Source organism: Leptosomus discolor, chromosome 16 (assembly GCF_034619465.1).
Source record: "Leptosomus discolor isolate bLepDis1 chromosome 16, bLepDis1.hap2, whole genome shotgun sequence".
Classification (NCBI taxonomy): Eukaryota; Metazoa; Chordata; class Aves; order Leptosomiformes; family Leptosomidae; genus Leptosomus; species Leptosomus discolor.
In genome coordinates, this window is record NC_141406.1 from 14822107 (window position 1) to 14843958 (window position 21852).

The following is a 21852-nucleotide window of genomic DNA, read 5'->3' on the forward strand; positions in this document are numbered from 1 at the left end:
TAAACCTTATACCAACAAAACCACCACTGTCAGCAAACCTTGTCCTCTAACAGTTTCCTTGCCACAAACATTATTCACGCTATTTCAGACAACAGATGTACGTGGTTCTACATAAGCTTTATAAGTTAAAACTGCAAAAAAGCAGAAGCCAGGTAAGGCAAACATGAAAATTCTTTCCCATTTAAATCTGAAAAATACTTTTTCAAGTACCACCTAAGTGATTTGGAGAAGAGAACGTGGCAGGGTAGCGTGTCCAGAAAGGATTCCCGGCACGTGAGTTTTCTTGCTAGCACATATTAATTAATACACGTTTTAAACCTCATTGTATGTATATTTAGTAAGAGAAGTTTTCACTGACAATACAGAACCAAGCTGCAATACTGAACACAGAACAAATGCAGACTTAAGCTTGAGAACAGGAAAAATCTGTCTACAGTAATTTAACTATATCAAGAGGAAAAGAACCAACAAAGCAGCGTAAGAGAACGCATTGCAGAAACAAGAGGTGTCACAGGAACACTGACTGTAGAGAGCCATGCTAGAATAAAACTTGGTGTTTACCTGTACCTTCAATGTCTCTCCCTGCAAGGAGCTGTCACTGTCATCATTTTCATCAGGTTTAATCAAAATAGTGTTACTGAGGAGGTGGTTCTGTACAGCCATCAGATACCGCAAACACGAAGATGCAGCCTTTAACATAAATAAGCACACTTTACATTATCTAAACCCTTTAAATCGATCTCGAGTCAGGCAATCCTTGTACTTTGAAATATAAGAGGAGAAAAGATGAGGGAGAGTACAAGCAAAAGCAAAAAATAATTTCCCTTGAACAGAAATGTCTTTTGCTGATATAATGCAAGCTTGTTAATACATATTAAAAAGAAACTGGTTGCAATGCACTGAATTCTATGAAATAACCTGCAAAACATAGAGGAAGCAGTACCGTTTTATTCAGAGATGTAACGTTACAGTAATACTCAAGTAATTATTAACATTAATTAATTCTTAAAAGATAATGCCACCACAGACCCAAATGTAACGCACACTCCTGAAGGTGGTGGTTTCACACTACTCCTTTCCCACCCTCCTGCAGCACCAGCCGTGACTTTTTGTCCCCTCCCCTGTGTCTGCACACAAGCTCACTCGCCTTTGCCATCAGCCAGAGCAGGGAGCTGACGCTGGTAAACACACCTATGCGTACTGTTACCATCAAATAATGTCAGCTTTCACTCATTTTTACCTGTAAATAATAATCCTTTCTGCTGGTATGAATCATTATATACAACTGTAGAAAGAGTTTATTCTGGTTTTTAAGTTGCTGTAATGCTTTGAAGATTGAGATACACAAAATTTGTTTAAATTGAAACAGCTACCAGAGCAATTGGAAAAAATATCCACATAAAAACCTGTTTTGGCATTACTGTACAATTTACTTTGCTGTAAGAAATTGTTCCTTCCTTGCCTGCACAGCACAAACAAAAGACATTCTTTTCCTGTTTTTGCTAAGACACCCAGCTATAAAAGTTTCACCTCTGTATACTCAGTGAAATTTGATTTAAGGAGGAAAAGAAGGCAAAGGCAAATATACTTTTATCAAAATACACTTTACTTACAGGCACAGTTGAAAGAAGCCTTTGAAAATCATCTTTAGATACAGTTTGGCACTTGGTGATTAAGACACAAGATTCTCGGACAACAATCTTGAGAATGTAGTGCAACAGCTCATCATTTAGTCTTCAAAAAATGCAAGAAAGATTTAAAACTTTAATAGTCTAATTATGGTATATTTTGTACAGCTCATCTCAAAAGTCTCTGAAAGTTGTATCGCAAATTAGGTGAAACCAAAACAAATATCTGCTCGACTTCAGAGATTCAGACACAAAGAAAACCAAGCCTGACACATTTAACAACAATCAATGCAACAGATTACCAGCCATTTCCCGCACTGCACTGATATAAATCTATGACTTCTAATGAATCCTAAAAAAAAGACTCCTCCTAACTTGAACAGCTACTTGAGACTGACATTTTGCTGCTGAAAAGTCACCCAAGGTAGTGATATGGACAGAGCAATGTCACAATATTGTACTTAGGAATTATCATCTGTAACATTTGCCATACACATGGTAAGCAGCAGGGAATCCAAGACTAAGCCTGTGTACAGAAGTCTCCAAAGTTTCCCCTAAAATGTCAAACCTCTCTCTCCCTCGTCCTAATGAAATTCTACCCACTAGGGACACAAAGAGTATTTCAGGCCACACAGCCAGTAAGATAACAAGCGATTTCAGCAGAATTTTATGCAGGTTTACCTAAAGCAAATAACAGAAACATACATTATAAACGGGGAGGAGGGGGAGCGTATTGTTGCATTTTACCTATAATGATCATCATCTTCACTTCCAAATCTGTTGTTCTGAAGCTGTTCAGCTAAATTAGTCAGGATAACGTCGCGAAGTTGAGAGAGACCACTATTTCTCTCTCCTAAAATGGAATGCAAAAACTTTTGCAAAACAGTGTTTTACAGAATTAATTTCTATTTCCTCAGATATCTTGCTTAATATATGCTACTTCTCAGAAATTACTGTATTTACAGTGTAACCCAACTCCCTGTTGATACCACAGGCTCTTAAAACTGACTCTGCACATAGTACTGTTTTAAATTCCAAAGACTCTGACACACAAACACGTTCCTATGAAGTAACAAATTACTGGGCATCAGCTGCTTCTAGGTCCAGACTCCCATTTCATGGTGAATGCAAGTAGACAGTTACACTTTCACTAAGGACTAAAATTACCTCTGGTTACTGTGTAAGTGCCAAGGGTAACACTAAGTGCTAACTAGGTGTTCTAAAATACAACCTGGACAAGAAACATTACTAATAGTGACAAGAGAGAACTTTAATCCCTTTCAATTTCAAACAGCTGCCTGACTGAGGCAAATTCTCCTTTTCTACACCTAGCATATGTTTGACCACATAACCATTCAGAAGGCAGCTTCAGTATTCGAAGCATTCCATAACCTCCTAGAATAGGACAAGTTTAAAGCAGACTAGAGCTCAACATTCTGACATGTTCTCTCTCCAGAGGTTGGGAAGTACTTTCACTTTTTGTTTTCAATTAAAAAAACCCCACACTCTCACATATCAATAAGACATTCTCACCTTCGGTTAGGACCAATTTCAATAAATTATTGATTTCTGCTTCTCCAGGATAGAGGATATTTAAACCAGAGCTACGGAAAAACAAAGCCATGTATTACTTAAAGTATTTAAAAGCGAACAAAACAATTTCAATGGGCATGTGAAAAATGGCATCACAGGGTCTCAGCTTAGTATGTGACATAACATTCAGAACGACTATGCAATAGCTTCTTCCAACTCAGAAAGACATCCTCCAGATTTTAACATTTATATTAGTCAAAATAAGCAGCTGCTTTCTCCAGCAATTTCTTGTAATCAACTATATTTTTATTGTTTAGGTCTCAAAGCTTCTTCAGAGCTATTTGCTTGCCTCTGAGAAACTCCACATTAATCCCTTGTACATACGACAGCTCAATGATTTTTTTCAAGAAACAGCTGTCAGAAGAAGCGGGTGATGGCTTAGAGAACGACCCAACTCTGGCGATGGGGTAAGAGCTGGGGCTTGTCTGTGATAAGAACAATGAAAAATGCAAGAGACAGTAATCAAGAAGTCACTACTGTTACAGTTTTATACTAATTAAAGACTGGCTCCTTACAGAAATCTTAGTTTAAGCTACGCACAAGATTTGAGAACTAGTGTTTCAGAAACAACACAGCTACGCATAAACACTCTTTGTGGAGATCTTTTTCCCCTGCTAACTTGCAATGAACTTTGTCCTTTCTACGTGAATTACCACATCAAGACAGAAGATCACGATAACTTAAAAGGAGTACTTTGTGACTGTCTGAAGTATTACGCAGACTTTTTCTTCTTTTTCCCCTTTTCTTTTTAAACAACACTCTCATAGAAAAGAAAACAGGTATGTTTTCCAGCTTCACACTGAGAGCAGAAATCATTGCAACGTCCCTCCCTCTGGCTCATGCCAACCAACTTGTGATACAAACATCAGGAAAAGTTATCATACATCGCAAGCTGAGTTTGAGGTTTCCATTGACATCAGAATCCCCCAATGAGAAAAGAGGAGGAAGGAGATATTACCTAATCCCCACCTCAGAGCTTTCCTACAAGCCATTGGAGTCATAGAGGGTTAAACAAGGGAAGGCTGCAGCAGCTGTCCATACAGCTGACAGAATACACTTTTCCCTGTCAGAAAGCTAGACCTTGAAAATGCTAGATAGTCATACTGAAACTATTCTTCTTCACTCAGAGTTGCATAAAGCCACTGAAATTCAGAATGTCGTGATTCACAAAAAAAAAAAAAAGCAGGTTCGTCTTCAGAAGATTTTGTTCTCAACCTTTGGAGCACTTCCCACTTGAAAGCAGATTAGATTTGTACTTAGGACGTTTGAGACAGCATTCCTTGTCCCTGAGATGTACATTATCTCGTTTTCGTGATACACAATCACACTTTTTGCTCGCTTCCCTGTATTTAGTCATTCTGCTATTTTGACAAGCCAGAGAAAGGAAATTACACAGCATCAGGTTGAAGAGATGCAGTAGCTAATATGTTGTGGAGCTAAAGCAAGCAGCCTGTTGAAGTGTTTGATGACCTGGTGTACCAGCCCAGAGACGCAATGCCCACCCTTCCACCCAAAGAGATGCCTGTTTTCTAAACAGAAACCTGACTGTCTCAAGACAGCCTTACTACCCTGCCTGTGGTTTTCCCCTGGGCCTTGAATCTTACAGCTTTCCTCCAGTATTATTCATTCTGGTTCCTCTTACATTCCTTTTGTTTAGAAGAATTTCAGTATTGTCACTTCAAACGCCAGGAGAAAAGCTGACAACATTAGCTTTGCCTATCCAGAACACCAATCAACTATACCAGCTAAATACAGGAGGCATTCTAGCCAGCACTGAAATGCAGAAAACTTTGCTTGAATCCAGCAGCTGTATAATAAAAAAGCATTTTAAAAAAACCTAGAGAAAGCAAATAAAAAGCAACAAATGAGAAGATGTATGGAAAGTAATTACTATCTGTTTTTTCATTGTCATTATGACACACACATTGTATTTCCCTTCTTCCAGATATAAATCTTAATAATTTTATCACACTATATCGACCTAAATTCTCATATTACAACTGAACTGCTGAATACAATTTGAACATTCATCTGTCACAACATTTAAAAATAATCTAAAATCTAAGTTAAGTTTAATTTGACAAAACAGATATTTACCTAATAGCTAGACAAACCTCCTTCTGAATTTCAGAGCAAATCTGATCCCTTGGTGCCATCAGTAACTGCCAAAGTAACAGGCCAGACCTTCTAACAATATCTCTGTTTCTTTCAGTTTGTGGGCTGAAGAAAAATTTAAAAACCACCTAAGAAAAATTAAACACAACAATATTAAAAACTTAATTCTTCACATTAACACTTCTTCTGCAGTCAGCTTCTCAAACTATTTGTTCAGGTCACTAGAAATCTCCAAGTCAGGAACTGACTTTGGACCAAAAAGAAAAAGGAAAAAAAAAAAACCCCAAAAAACCCCAAAACCAAACAAAAACAAACAAAAACCAAACACAAAAAACCCACCGTAGTAAGGAAGTAACCTCTTTGGATTTTATTTTAATCTGTAAAAGGCAGCAATTACACTCCCATTTAAAGCAGGACTCTTAAATGCGTGTGTAAGATACTGCATGAGCACTGCTAAGTCAATCTTCATTAAACTGAATGCAACAGAGAAAAAAACTAATAAAATCAAGTGGTTGCCTGTATTCTAAAATAATAGGGTGGGGTTTTTTTGTTTTGTTTTGTTTTGTTTGGTTGGTTTTTTTTTTTTTTTACTGTTTATTGTGAAGTACATTTAAGATGTCCTTTTACCTGAAAGACAACAAGGATGCAGCGTATTATACAGGTATCCCCATTCACCATAGCTTTCTCCATAATGTCACAAATGCTGCTGAGATGATGTGCTTCGATTGGGTGTTGCTTGCCCAAAAAATTTGTTATGGGCAGGTTGTTGCTGGCTGCGAGCAGGTTGAGTTGGTGGATACACATGGCACCAACATGGTGCAGTAACTGGTTAATCACCTCATTTGTGGTTGTTGCATCCCCTAGAAGAAGCAAAGCAGTTCAAATGCTGTCTACAAACACAGACTATAGCATTGGCTTCCCAAATGCAATTTATCAGCAGCAGCAGCTCTAACTTCAGGACACCTGCCCACATGATAAACAAAAGAATTACCCACATCACTTCTGAAACGTGCTAAAGGCAGCAAGAATCCAGGAACTTCCAAACACATCTCACTTCTCCCTTTTTCCTTTCTTAAAGCAAAGATAAACTGTGGCCAATATTTACAAACAGCTTTTCAAGAATGAACTCAACTTTTAATAGAAACTTTCAGGAGGTAGTTTCTGTATATTTATTCTATGATAATCATCCATTTCACTTCCACTTCGCATAAAATGCTGACTTGTAGGTCGACCTCACCTTTGGGCTCTGTAATGACATGACTCACTCCCAGTCTCTGGCAGACACAATGGAATGCCTGGTTCCCAGGATTGCACCACTGATCAATATAATCATTAGAGCATGTCCATATCATGTTATTCATGGTATCGTAACAGGCACCTAAGAAAAGGAAAATATGTTGCACATCAAACTTTAGAATGTTTGTCAGAAAGCCAGACTAAAGAATTTTTACCAGATATAAATCCAAATTATTTGCTTTAAAAGTGCTCTGTCATGTGACAGCAATTTAGGAACAACGCATTGGAATGAAAAACCCTAAAACAAGATTTCTTAACAAAGGAATGAAGCGAATGCACATCCCTTTGGATGTTTCAAGTAAATTTACAACAGCATCCGTTTCACATAAACGCTCCAGTGCTCATTATTCATAAGAGTAAGTACGTAACATACACCATTCCTCCACAAACAGCACACGCTGCCACAGTGCATTAACTAAAAATAGATACAGATACCAGTAACTTCTAGAAAAAGTAGAGGGGAGAAAGTTTCAAATTTACTTTGCTGCAGCTATTGATAAGTAAGCACCTCAAGACTTGTTTTAAAGCCCTTGTGCTAAAAGCGTAACAGCTTTAACAGAACTGACAGTTTGCACAGCACAATGGTTAAAAAAAGTTTTAAGCTTAGAGACTCAACTGCTGAAAAGCTTAAAGCCTACAAATACAAGTGGGTCCAAAACAGTAAAAAAGGAAAGGGATGAGTGGATTATAGACATGACTGTCCTCTGACAGAGGCATTCACCTACTTTAAAAATTCAAAAATAACTTATTTGTCCATGTTTCAAATGACTGAGGTAAATCTCCAGTAACAGGAGCTGACAGGTTAACATACAATTACACCTATCCATGCATCCCAGCATTAGAGTATTATTTAAAACTATTTATCTCAAACATTTTTAATACATACATTCTTTCTTAGGCAACATAAAAACACTGCTTATTAAAATGCTAGCAATGATATGCAGTGCTTCAGTAGCATGGACATTGTTAAAAAGATTATTTTATGATGATTCTATCATTATACCGAGCAAGTTTAATAAGAAAAAATTTTTTAAAAAAGTCCTGAAAAAAACACTCTTGAAGTTTCTGTCACAAAGCAATAGGGAAATCAAAAACACCTGCAACGTCTTTCCAGCTAAGATGCATTTATGTATTTTCAAATACAGAGATAAGCTGCTCGGAACTTTGTATCACCTCACAGTACAAGCAGGGTATAAAAATCAGACTTCTTTCAAGATTTTTTTCTGCTTCAGAAAACACTTTTCCTGAGCCTGTGCACAGCTAAAACTGCACAAGCGAGACACTGGAAATTCCTTCAGGGAATTCTGAACTTTCAAAAATGTTAAATTTACAAAACTTCACTGTAGCCATGAAACCCCACCAGCTTATTGTGCTTACTGCACACTGAAATCCAGACAGATTACTTAGATCCTAAGGGTTGGGTATGTCTGGTTCTGAAATACTTCCCGACAAGAGATCTACTCCTTACCAAGTCCTGGAACTAGAGCACCACGTCCAAGTGAACTTCCTGCAGCATCAATGAGATCCGCTCGGCTGGTGAACTGCCCATCCGAAATGTTGAACACCAAGCTCGAAGCAAGAACTACACAGAAAAAAATCTCCAATAAATTTCTGAGAAGTTTATTGTATTTCAGAAAATGAAGGACTTAAAACTCTGCCACAGATGTATCCGACTTACTTTTTAAAGACGACAAAGCACTTGTTCCTCCAAAGAGCGAGCGTGTCGCAGAACTGCCTGATCCCCCTGGGGGTGGGACCAGCATCACCAAGTACGTTCCACACGTGTATATCGGAGTTTTCCTTAACATCTTCAGGGGCAGCCCACAGCTCGTGTTTGCAGCTGAAATACGGAACAGAGAAATTAACACAAACATGCATTTCGTCATAACATTAAAAACTCATAATAACAGGCAGCAAACGAGGCAGATTTCTATTTAGGGCCTCAATTAAATCAATATGAAATTCATTTAAGCTACATTTTGCAGCATTCAGAAACTGCTTTAAGAAGTTGTATATAGGAGTGGCCTCATAATCCCACACATTCAGCATCAATCCCCAGAAGGATACACAGAGTTTCACAGGTTATTTAACTAAAGAGAACAACTTAAAAAAAAAAAAAAAAGGACAGCATTCTCTAGTTTCCAGACCAGGAAAATCAGAAGCCCAAAATCAAAGTACAAACAAAACTGTTTTAAGAATTGTATGGTGATAAACATATTGAAAGCAGTATCTCGGAGCCAAATAATCTTTTAACATAAAGATATCATTTGAGATTCAGTATGCATTTACTATTTTAAGTTATCCTGCTCCACATGAAACGTATACAGTCATAATGATCTAGCTCCTGCCACAGCTGATCAACACTTTTCTGAGCACTGACTGAAGAATTATCCAAGAATAACCACTTCTTCTGTAGCACTCTAGTTGTTAACTGGCAAAACACAGCCTTTAAAATAGCTCTTCAAGCTAACTCTTTGCCAATTTCCCTGTAAACATATCTATTTCCTGTATAATTTATTTTTATGGAAATACCTTTATTTATTTAAAACTGAAGAAAGAAAATACATGCACATATGAAGGAAGAGAAGCAATTCAAGATAAACTGAATAAAATCTTAAGACAAATTTTACAAAGCTCCAGATCATCCTGAAAGCCATCAATGCTGTTCACTCAAGAGTCCCTAATTAACTTGGGTAGTTTCAGCAAGCCCATAAAAGAATACCCAAACATTGTACAGATTACCTCAAAAAAAAAAAAAAAAAAGGAAAATCACCTCCAATTTATAATATTCAACTTGCTTGTGAAACAATAGTTTCATTTTCTACACTGCAGTCCATTTTTACATTACAATTAGAAGCCCAGTTGAACTGCCAGCAGAGAAGTGCAATTATTAGTTTGATCAAATGTAGCATAAACCAGTCCTATAACTGAACACCGGTGGAAAAAAGGGTGCTACAAGGAATCTTCCCATTTTTCATTCTCAAACTCTTCTCACTATCAACACCTAATTTAGCAAAGGAACTCGTAATCTAAGCATTAAGCAAATACTGCATGTATATTTCAAACATTTATTTTGGGAAAAAAAATTGCACACATTTTTTACACATCCTAAGAGGTTAATAATTACTAGAACTGACACTGTACGTGTTAAGAAAAAAAACCATGAAAAATACTGGGAGTCAATAAAACCTCTTCTGACCTGCTTGGTCCTCTTTCAATGTATTGGAGATCGTAGAGCCAGTGAGAGCAGCCAGTGTTGCTGACGGGGAGGCTCTATACCTAGACAACCTACTCAGGAGCATCTCATTTATACTCTTTGCAGATTCACCCTCTTTCCTCATCAGTATAATTCGTTCCTGTAGAGGATTTGCTATACATATGCCATTTTCTACCTATTAAAATAGAGGAAAAAAAAAGAGAAATTACTTTCAGATATTGAAATCTGTAGGAGACAGATTACCTTAACTGTAATTTTAACCTTAACTGAACAGTACAATTGAACAATACAGTAGACCAAGAAGGGAGACACACTTCAACCCTGCTGGCAGAAGTTCTTACAAGAAAGCGTTACAAAAGCTAGACAGATAAGTATTTTTTTTTTGTGGTTCACTATAGTATCTTCTATTTTGTCTGTCCTCAAAGACAGCAGAACTGCTTGTCATACCCTTAAGTTTATTTACGGAGCTCTACTTAAAAATATTTAACCTCCCTGTATTCCCAATGATGTTTTGCTGGCAAGTTTTGTAAAAAGGGGCCTTTAAATTGTTTTCCAGCCAAAAAGTGTAAGCAATTATTTTCTTAGACCATAATCTTCAGGGGACGTGTTACTCAAGAATGCATCTCTTAATGAAGATGAGATCCCATTTACAGCATCAGGCGCTCTCCATAACTTGTCCTACTCCAGCCCACCACTTCTAGCTCCTCATCCCACCAAGTACAGCTGTCGTACAGCCACGGCTGAGCAGGGACACGGGCATCATGCCCAAAGTACTCCATCCAAGCCAGACCCTCGGACAGGGTCAACTACCAATACTAGAGGTCTACGAATTCCTGTAAGCTCTGCTATACAAACAAACGACATTTTAGACCGAGGTGCTTCATTGTCAAATTAAAATGCAAGAATATAGATGTATATATGCACATATATAAGCAGAAAGAAAAGGGAGTTCAAACTACCAATACATTTCTTTAGAGTTAATATTTTGAAACCCGTTCATTTTTACACCAAAACCAGTTACTGTCATACAACACAACAACATTTTAGGCTATAAAATGCAGCACAGACAAAACAGTTGTATTTGTAACTTGTGGGACCTGATTGGCTTTTAACACAAGGAAGAAGATCCACAGTAAACAATGCTTTAAATCTTACTACACTGAATTACTGTCCCAGCATAAAACTTAATGGCTAATTACAACCAAATACGTTTCACATTATGAGACAATTCATACTGCTGGAGTATGATCGTTGCATAGAGCTGAACAACACACCTTCTGTTCTGTCAAAAGTTATCTCCTAACATGTTACAAACAGCTATTCAGATTACACATATCAATGTTCAACCCAAGTACATTGATTTGAAAGCGCTGGTATTTAATTAAGCAGTAGTCACGCTACCAACTCCAGAGTCATAGAAAACACATAATTTGCTTACTATAAGTTCAAAAATATCCATAAAGACAGAGTGGCCTTTGGGGGTTTTTTCATTGAGGCTTGCAGGAGACCAAATCCAGTAGAAATATGTACCATCTGAAGAAAGATGCACGGTAGTCATAGTACTGCCAACTGGGAAGTGATTGACTGGCATTGGGATTATTTGACATACCTACAAGAAGGAGAGCATCTTAAGAGTTCTTGTTTTGAAGCCTGTTCTTATGAGTATTACCAGTGTATTTAAAAATAAATAAATAAAGATCAAGTGCAGTTAGTCCAGAGGAGGCTTATTATTGGACATAAGAGTACTACTGCATTTATTTGTTGTGAAGAGCTACTCTAGAACGCATGCAGTAGATCCATTTGGCAAACAAAACAGCTTATACATCTAAACATTGAACATGCCTAAAAATAAATGGACTGTCTCCTCTCTAATGATTGAGAGCATACCTATGGTACCACAAGGAAAATATCTATGCTGAAGAGTTATATACTTTCTGCAACTGCTCTGAGACATTACTTGAAACTTTGGAAGAAAAGGGGAATCCAAACATTCTCAGTTTCGGGAAACACACCGGACAGAAATGCGCACATCCATCCTTAAAACCATGGCAGGAAAAAACCCAAAGTAAACAAACTATCCATTTTTACAAAGGACAACAGCTGTTTATCTACAAAACACAATTAGCTCAAAAGCAATTTCTGAATTTGTTACAGCAGAAGAATAATGAGCTGTTCAGGAAGATGAAATTTTCAGTTTAAGTCAAAGTCCATTTTGCTATTGTTTGATTTTATCACGTGATCCCACAATACCCTAGCTCTCACAGTACTATCATCATACAGTACAGTGTAACTCTGTACATGCACACACACGTTATGTGTATGCACACACAGACACACACACACTAACACACGGGAACAGTAATAACTACCACACAACTCACAAGTTCTACCGTGCCATGCTTTAGTGGGCAGTTATAAAGAGGCAATGTCACAAACCAAAAAGAAACTTCAGGGACAAAGCTAACTAAAGCTAGAAATGACTGTGATTTAAGAACGTTTTCTTACTCTACTACAACTCTGCAGTGAACTGCTCCTTTTACCTGAAGGGTATGCTGATCCACAACCTGGAAAAGGGAGTGAGGCTTATTATCAAAAGAGACGGGCCGATGAAGCAGCTTGCTGTTGCCGAAAGCAACCCACCCCGTCTCCAGCTCCTCGTTACGGCAGTACACAAAACCTCTGGCAAAAAAGCAGTACATGAACACTCTTTAAAATCCTGTGCTATTTTGTTTTTCTAAGAACAATTCACAACCACATTCTTGAACTTCGACTGAACTTACATTCAAGTCAGCGGAAGGCAGCGACTTCTATGGTAAAAGACTTAAAGCATAAGAAGCCTCATGACTTCCAAGCAATAAAGAAGGAACAAGGTACAGCGAGTCATATCTGCACTGATCATTTATACAATGAGTAACATAATCAACAAACAAATACTTACATACTCAGCAATTGTACAACTATAAATAGAAAGGTCGCAAAACTAGTCCATAGTATATCCCTCTCAGCAAAGAATAAACCAACTTACTATACATTAAACAAAAATAAAAGAAAATCTAAAATACTAACTATTCTGCTAGTACAGCTCTCTGCAGGAGGTTGGACTAAGCGGCCTCCAGGGGTCCCTTTCAACCTAAATGATTCTACAACGCTAGAGAAAACATACTCAAAAAGAATTTTAGATGAGAAAGCCAAAACGTTAAATAGTATTTAATGAAAATTCATAATATGCTCTAGTCTTGTTACACCTGACATCTGAGAGAGGTTTACCACAACAATAACTTTTTTTTTTTAACAACAGAGCTGCAGAATAGCAAATATTCAACTGTCACTTACCGCAAAGTACCATGTAATCCAGATCCTAATTTGCTTATTCCTCTGCCCACTGAATTAGTCGTATAAAGATAGAGTCCATCTGCTGCAAGACAGCGCCCTAAGTCTGCATCTGAATCAGGAAGGAAGAATAGAGCAGAGACCTCCTCTGTAACATAAAAACTGGAAATTCTCCACGGTCATTACACTTCTGCGGTAGCTACCACACCAACTGAGAACCAACAGATGCTCATGACAGGTCGTCACCAACGGGCCAGAACCATTTTTTAAACACTGACTTTATTATTCAGTGTTCTAAGAGCTACTGTAACACAGTCAGAGTCAGTTCTTTTCACAGTAGTTTCTTTACATTTCTTTCAAGCCTTACATAGGTGCCCAGATTACACTTAACTCACTCACACGAATACTAGGGCTATTTAGATCTCCTGCTGTGCCAAATAACCTGAACAAGAATTAGGTGCTAGACATTCAGCTTCTCTTTTGAGATAATAAATGACACAACTGCTGGTTTTTCATGATTCAAATGTACATCCTCCATTTCCAAATAATTTCTTTTTCCCGTGTTGTGTTCTCATTTCAGTGTTAAAGACCTGTCTCTAGGTATTATGTCCCAAGCTGCTGTAAAAAACCAAACACCCCAGTAGGTTTGAACTTGCTTTTTCTGCACACTATTCAAAGGTATAAATACAGTAGGAACCAGACTAGCATACCCAACCACGCTTAGGAACACAGGACTATTCAACCAAACTCATTTTGAGTGGAAAATTCCTTTACTTAAACGTAACACAACATGAGTATTTGCTATTAAATGCCTTCAGAACGATGTAAAGGAGCAGAAGACCATTCTCTTCTGCTTTTGCAACAGGTAATGCTGTTCAGAACTGGCAGCAAGGTAAAACAAAAGCAAGGCTTATGTCTGGGCAAGCCTTTCTGCTCAGTACGCTGGTATAACATACTGTTTGTGAGGAAGGAATAATCTAATATTGAGCCTTGATCTAATTTCTGGTACAACTCTGCACTTCTCTTAAAGCTAGTAAGCAGACCCTTCCACCTCTGAACACTGTCAAATTAAGACAAAATGTATTTCAAACACAGCTTTGTCACTCACAAAGTAGGAATTATTAACAATCAAGATGGGACACAATGCAAAGCCTTGTAACAGGGATGTCAATGAACAGGGATGTCAATTTAAGTTCAGACTCTGAACAGCTGGCTAGGGAAAGGAAAAAATCTAGTGACTCTCATAGCAAGAAAACCTCTTCAAAATATAGATGCCTTCAATAAATTTGCAAATAGCCTAAATGACAATTCTGATTTGTAAATTCCTGTGGCTGGCATTAAACTTAATGAGATGTCATCAAAGCTCGAACTAGTATTATTTCTAAAGCAATGTGAACTCTTATTTAGTGCAAAAATAGGAAGCAAACAAAGCAGTAAAACCTGAGAATTAATTCATGAAAAGAAACAGAAGAGAAAGCACAAAAAACCCATACAAAACAGACTGGACAGAAACAAAAGTAGAATAGGAAAAGAGAAAAAAAAAAGCAATGAACTTGTACTTCTAAAAATAAATGTGCTCTGCCAGTGACAGCTAGCTACTGAATACAGTGATACTGCACAGGGCAAGTAAATTATGCTTACGGAGAGACTAACGAGTGCTCATACCCAAACTCAGTTTGACCTCTCTGCAAACTCCCACTGAAGTCAGGGAGGGTCACTGTACCTACTGCTTTAGGTTTTTTCCTACAATCTGATAACTAGACAATTTAAAATAGCATCTGATCTTCAGCAATCAAAAGCAACATTTTCTGAACCCCATCATCTCGTAATTAAAAAAAAAAAGATAAGCCATACTATCATTAACACACCAGACTTAAGATTTAGCCTCTTAATTTTAATCTAAAACAGGATATTTCTTTGTATCTGACCCCCAATAGAACTTTAAAAAAGTGCAAACAAATCATTTACATATCTAGTTAGATTAAGTTAATGACAAGAGCAATGTAAACAGTTTAGTACTCCTGTAAATTACGTCCATGCTTTCAAAACTTCAGTTTTGAATGTACAAAGACAACAGAGCACCTGGATGGTAGCTGCCCTCCCCCTCTCATCATATATCAGGCTTCAAGACAGTCCTGTCCTGCCCAATCCTCTCTCCAGACCATCCTGAAAACCCTTCAGCTTCCAGCAATTTGATACGTACTGTACTTGCTTTTACATTACTTCCAACAAAAAAGGAGAAATCCTTTTCAGTTTCACATTAATTTTTAAACAATTATCACAACTAAAAGCATCTTGTCCTCCCCTGCTAATACTGACAGTCATGAAATAATTCACCTTTATTTTCACCGCTGGAACTACTGTTGGCATCAGGTGCAGGTAACATGTCTTCAAAGCCCCAAGACACTATATGCTTTCCTCCCAGCAAACAAGAGGGCGATCCAGGTCCTCCCTCCAAAAGCAACAACCTTTAAGCAGAAAATAAAATACGATGCAGAGAGAACAGCGATAGCAAAAAGTAGCTAAATAAAATATATCTGCATCTTAACTTTTGAAGTAGTTATTCTCCAGAGTTCACATGCCACTTAAAGGAATCACTGATATTCAATTAAAAAAATAAAAACTTAACACCCAAAAAACAATTAGTAGATCCTTTTACATTTGACTTTCTAATGTCTTCCTTCTGCAACTGACTAAATTTTGATCTTTCCTAAAGCTCTCAATAACTCTAAAGCCTTTTCATCACAGTTAAAGACATTTATCTGTAAATACACTCACACACTTTCAGAGCTGATGTAAAAGCGCTACAAGTAGAAAAGTCGGTACCAACCTGTACAATACATCAGCCACAGGCAAGGTTCCTAGATCAGTCTGTTTCTGTAATAGATGCACTGTATGAACAAAGGTTTTCAGCGACCCTCTAAAAGGATAAGAAAAACATGAATTAAAGATGTCTATTGAAACAAGGCTGAATGGACACAGACAACAGCATCTATGTGGAATATAATATACAGTCCCCTAAAGAGAGAATATTCAAGATACGTTATCAAGCTTCTTTTCTAATTTGCATTTCTTTTCTGGATGATTTTCATTCTTTTGTGGAGGAAGTGAAAAGCGGAAGAGAGGGTAACATAAAGGAAGAATGCTGGTGAATTGTCAGTCCAAATCCTGCTGTCTTTTTGAGAGAGGATGAAGCACCATGCAGGTGGGGAGATCAGCGACCACGGGCTGTGACACAACCACCACACACAGCAAAGGCAACCTAGGCACGTGACAAAATACCTCCATCTCGCATCTATTACAGACAGCTACTTTCAGTATTTCTTGTAGCTGATTAATCATATTCAGATCTTCAAATACAATCCATGGGTCTTCCTGCAGCTGAGCCAAAGCATTAGGAAGAGCTGCTGCAGACACAGCTAGAGATGGCTTTCTTGACGAAAATAGAAAATACCAACTGCTTTATTATCAAGAGTCTGATTGCTTTCGCTTCGAAACACAAGCTTGGAAGCTTTTCCCCTTCTGAAGCGATGTATTTAAAGGTACATAAGGACTAGGTACTTCTGAAAACAAAATTAAACCCAGGTAGAAGTTGTTTCTAACCTTGCCTAAAAGTGTTTTGCTTTAAAATTTTATTGTGGTATTTACAAACATATGGAGTTTGTAACTAATTATAATTCTTGTTCATTCATAAGTTGAATACTGCTTGTGGAGAACCTATGAAATCCATACACGAATATAGTAGAAAACGCCTGGTTTGGGTAGAAATAAAAGAGATATAGAGGTCTTTAAAAAAAATATCTCTTACGGGTCCTGTTTTAAAGGTCAGGGTGTTAGGAAGAAGTCATTTCCTGAAAGATGTGGTGGCTTTATTTCCAGGCACAATAGCCTAGCTAAATACCAGAATCTTGACTGTGTCTTAGGTGTGACAGGAGTCAGTTAGGAACTGATTTCTTCAGAAGCATCACTGATCGATGGAAGAGATCCTTCCCATGCACTCTGCTGAAGGTAGCCTTTTGCTTCCTATCACACAGGGCCAATCTTAGCTCCTTAACTTCCTTCTTCCACACCCCAAACCGTGTTTTCCTCTCGTCCCTTTCAGCTGACAAATCTCAGCTTGGAGAAAATTGGCACTGAATACTTCAAAGCACCTCAATTCATCATTTAAAGCAGTATTTACCCTGTGGTTTTATTCTTGGTAATATGAAGCACCCAAGATTGCAACTAGGAATCTCCATAATAGTCTCATTTTGAAGGCTTTTTCTTCATAATTGTTCCCAACACAACTTACATATTTAAAGGAAAAATGCAAGGCTTTCATAGGTGAACAAAGCACATCAGGATATTACAACTCCGTAAACAACGCAGGACAGATTTGCAAAGAAAATCTAAGATCAACCTTCATTTCAAAGCTGTATTTGAAATTTAGCTCTTTTACAAATTCAGCTGCAAGAGTACAACCCATACTTCCTGAAAATTAACATCTGGAAAAAAAAAAAATAAATGAGTTTGTGTTTATCAAATCAAATTTATCTGAGCTATGTTCAAGTACACTGCCTGTTAGATAAGGCAGTTGTCAGTGCAGAAGAGTTTGCCACATACAGTAGATTTCTCATTGACTTCATTAGAACAAGTACACTAGAAATTAAGTGGTTTTCATTTGAACAAACCTTTTTCTAAAGCAAATCATGACAGCTCCCGAGAACTTAAACATCTTAAATCAGAGTTAAACTTGACAGACAAGGCTGCAATCTGAGGACCATTAAAGCCAAGATTTTCAAAAGGATACTAGCAACTTTAGGCCCATGTTCATATAGCTTTGTAGAAGCTAAGTTTTGAACACTCCTCCCACTCTCCCCAAGCCCCGTCCCCTCAAAACAGTTTTTATTAAAAGCCGTCATGGGCACTTCATCCTCAATCACCTGATGCTGTGCTAAACCCATGAAGGGCACAGGATAGTTCAACTTACACTGGCTGAACTTTTCACTGGCAGCAAAATGAAAAAACACCTCCAGATGTTTCACTGGCAACACTGAAATCTGAAACAAGTTGTCCTGAAACTTGGCAGTACTGCCTTCTACAGCCAAACGAAGGTGCCTAAGTTACAGGATTAAAGGGGCAGTACAAATGGAAAAGCTAGACAACCTTCCTCCACAATAAACCATTTGGAACCGTTCCTAGAGCAGATCACTGCAGTAGAAGCAGCAATATGCACAAGAGGCATTTCTAACCTAGATCCTTCTGGTTTTACATATGCTAAACACATGCAAAAAAATAAATGCTTAGCGTATCAGTTTCACCCTTTCCAAACCAACACTAAAATATTAGAAAGAAAAAGACTGGCGTAAACCAAAAATCAGTATCAACAGTGTGGTCACATCATTTCTGACTATGTTTAAAGCTAAACACTTAACTACCAGTACCAACCACAACACGTCACCTCAGCACAGCTTCCTTACCTTGCACAAGCCAAGGCAACTAGGGCAGCAGCAGCATTTTCTTTTTGCTTATATGGAATCTGTTGGCCTGAAGCAGAAGTGTCTTCCAGCCAGGAGCACAGCAAAGACTCTATCCCATTAAGACAGTCAGCTGGTTCCTTAGTCAGACTCAAAGGCTGGCAGTCTCGAAGGCAATTCAATAGCACCTCAGCAGTTATGTTACAGAGAGAAGGGTCTGTTCTACTTTGAGACTGAATGAGGGGAAAGACCAGTAGAAGCCCCATGCGTGAAGTAAACGGAGCCTGTTCAGGCTGCTGTAACAAGCCTTGACGCTTGAGCAAGGCCAGTGCTTCTTCATCCCCCGAGCTCTCCCGGTCATGCTGCTCCTCCAAGGCGAGCTGGCGCTGGGCGTTCCAGAGTCCACGCAAAGCATTCAGCCGGTACTCCAGCAGTCGAGCGTAAGCATTGCTCTGGTTTCCACACACAGACCGTAAGCGCTCAGCCAGCTCCGTCGGATTCTTGGTCTCAAATGTTAGTATCTGAAAGGAGGGAAAAAGTTGGTATTTATACAGGTTTTCTTTATCTTAAGGGGAAAAAAATAACAAGTGACATATGCCTGTAGTATGATTTCTAGATCAGCTGTTCTCTACAACAGATTGTGGGATTTTATTTTTATTTTTTACATTTCTGGGCATGACTACAGTTACATTGGAGGCCAAAGAGCACGCAAGTGGTATGGAGTCTGCTCTTGTTGAGTCAGCATTGTCACTGGAGCCTGGGCTGAAGGTGGCTGACAGAGATTTTTAAACTTAAAAAAAATGATGCTAAAACAACAATAATGTAGGCCGTAAAGAAAAATACATACGAAATGGTATCTTCAAAAATAAAGACTTGCCTCCCCCAGAGCATTTTTTTTTTTTTTTTTTTTGGTAATCGAGGCAATTTTGCTAAGAACTTCAAAAGGATTGAGGGGGTCGAGGGTCCCAGGGGCTGAGTTTAGAGCCCTTCTATGGAAACTAATGGGTCAACAATATTTCGCAATAAGAATGTGTATGTTCTACTTTTAGAGCTTTTCAAACAAACAAACCAGTTCTCTAAAACGAGCCAAGAGTTCCGTTATACGCTCTCCCTCCTCTGTTTTTTCCCTCCTTCATTTTATCATATTGCACTTAGCTACACCTTTCTCAAAATATTTCCAGTTGCTGCCATAGTTTTAAAACCTAAAGCTCTCATCATCTTCCCTCCAGACAGAAGAAAGAGGCCTTTTTGGCACTTCTAAGTAAAATTGGAGACAAAGCTGGAACAAGAGAAAACAAGTAAACCGTGACAGCCAGAGAGAAACATATTTATGGATTAGTACCCAGCCGGTACTTGAAAGAACTCACAATTTCCAGTAATTCAGACAACTTTTCTCCCTACAACGCACAACAACAGTTGAGATCAGCAAGGTCACTTAAGCTACGGCAACCTCAGGGAAAGCAACGAGTCGGACATTTTCTGATACTTTGGACCCAGCGTCCAAAGGGCCTCTGCCTGCAACCCACACTGCTCATCTCATCCACCCCAAACACAGTCTTGTTGGCCCACCTTTACGCTGCAAAGCTGTCCTTCCCTCATTTAATTAAAAAAGAAATAAGATAAGGGAAGGGAAATGTGGGAGATTAAGAGTGCAAAGGATAATTCCATACAGGGTTGTTTGGGGGATTTTTTTGTTTAGTTGGGTTTTTTTTCACTGTAGGCAGTAGTCGTAGAGAATATGGAAGAGATGTTTATGTCTAATTGTAGAATTTGAACAGCTTGACAAAACGCTTCAGGACAAATCACATCTGCCATTTCTACAAACACCCTTTCTAAAGTCAATGAAACAGCTTATCAGTAGAACATTTAGCATTAGAGTCAAGAAAAGTTCACTTTAAGGTAATTCACATAATAATTACACTTGAATAGATGCTAGTTTTGAGCTTCTTAAAACTAATGAACCTCTTTTAATTAATTTCTTCAAAGAGATTAAGAATACTAATTCCTACACCACATATTATACATTTAAAATAACCACCTCACGTTAATTTCTCTGTCCTATTGTCTCAAAAATAAGTTTAATTCTTTCCTGTTACAGAAGCACTTTCTTAACCAGTTTGCTTTTGACTTTCTTGAACCAAACTAAATACATGATAGATCCTCAAGTAAGTGATACCAAGCTGCAGAAATGCAGGAAAAAGAGAATTAACATTTTCATCTTGAGAGTTAAATGCTGAAGAAAACAGGTCTATGGTCTTTGGTTCTGCTACTACCAAAGACACCACAAAAGACAAGTTGTGGATGCTTAGCTGGCTTTCCCTTCTAGATTACACTTCCACGGCGGGAGGAGTTGCCTAAAGCCTTCTCCCCTTCCCAGAAACACAGTGGAACCCTGCAGTCCATGCCAGGTCAGATTCCGAAAAGTCGCGCCCACCTCAATTCTAAGTATACCACTACATCAATTCACAAACTCTGTACCACCTCACAGGGATGCTGAACCAAGCCTGTACCCAGTATGTAATAACAAGCAGCAGGTTTAAATATTCCAACACATGAGATGTGCTTTATTTCAGCCAAATTGCAAACTTAACCAAAGACTGAGTTCCAGTTGCAATCAACAAATGTTTTTTTCAGTTTCCTTCAAGGTACCAATGTTAAGTGTGGCGAGTTCTCATCAACAGAACCGTAACCAAACTGTTGCAGAAAGGTCCACGTTTTGGACATAATTTAACCTTGCACATTTTGTCACTCATCAGGGTCCAACTGAAGGTACACTTATGAACACTAGTCACCCTGCATTACACACACTTGTTCCTCAGGTCCCACACTTTAGCAGGAAGATGGATTTTTTGTCTTTGATATTGCTCTACATCTCCGAGTCCATCTTGTATAAATCAAGACAAGAAGTCAGTGTCAAGTATTTGCAGACATGCTTATGAACAGCCCTTCTCTACTGAAGTTTTATTTTCTCACTGATCTCACAGTTTATAAATTGCTTTATAAACATAGTATGGTCTGCTGGAACTGTTAAGAGTGTTTGGCTTTGGTCTTTCATAAAGGAAATACGCACTAATTCGGGTTAACGATATATGAAGTACACTAGATTCAACAGATTTAGAAGACAGTTCCAAAATGGGACTTGCAGATTTTTGAAAATAAAGCAATTCACATCATCTAGTTTTCAAACATAGCTTATGGAACCAGTGAAAAAAAGGAA

General features: G+C 38.1%; 1 protein-coding gene across 4 annotated transcripts in view; it reads right to left on the reverse strand.

The window, feature by feature from the left end:
• HECTD4 (HECT domain E3 ubiquitin protein ligase 4) overlaps positions 1–21852 on the reverse strand; it is a 76486-nt gene that overhangs the window by 45395 nt on the left and 9239 nt on the right. For all 4 annotated transcript variants that reach the window (XM_086473921.1, XM_086473917.1, XM_086473918.1 and 1 more), the window contains exons 2-17: positions 18639–19156; positions 16010–16099; positions 15517–15647; positions 13183–13291; positions 12390–12528; positions 11288–11458; positions 9832–10024; positions 8311–8472; positions 8101–8214; positions 6574–6714; positions 5964–6196; positions 5319–5464; positions 3162–3232; positions 2376–2481; positions 1614–1734; positions 562–690 (exon numbers count right to left, since the gene is read on the reverse strand). In XM_086473921.1, coding sequence (XP_086330047.1) covers positions 562–690; positions 1614–1734; positions 2376–2481; positions 3162–3232; positions 5319–5464; positions 5964–6196; positions 6574–6714; positions 8101–8214; positions 8311–8472; positions 9832–10024; positions 11288–11458; positions 12390–12528; positions 13183–13291; positions 15517–15647; positions 16010–16099; positions 18639–19156 — 2574 coding nt within the window. The remainder of the gene's footprint in view (positions 1–561; positions 691–1613; positions 1735–2375; positions 2482–3161; positions 3233–5318; positions 5465–5963; positions 6197–6573; positions 6715–8100; positions 8215–8310; positions 8473–9831; positions 10025–11287; positions 11459–12389; positions 12529–13182; positions 13292–15516; positions 15648–16009; positions 16100–18638; positions 19157–21852) is intronic.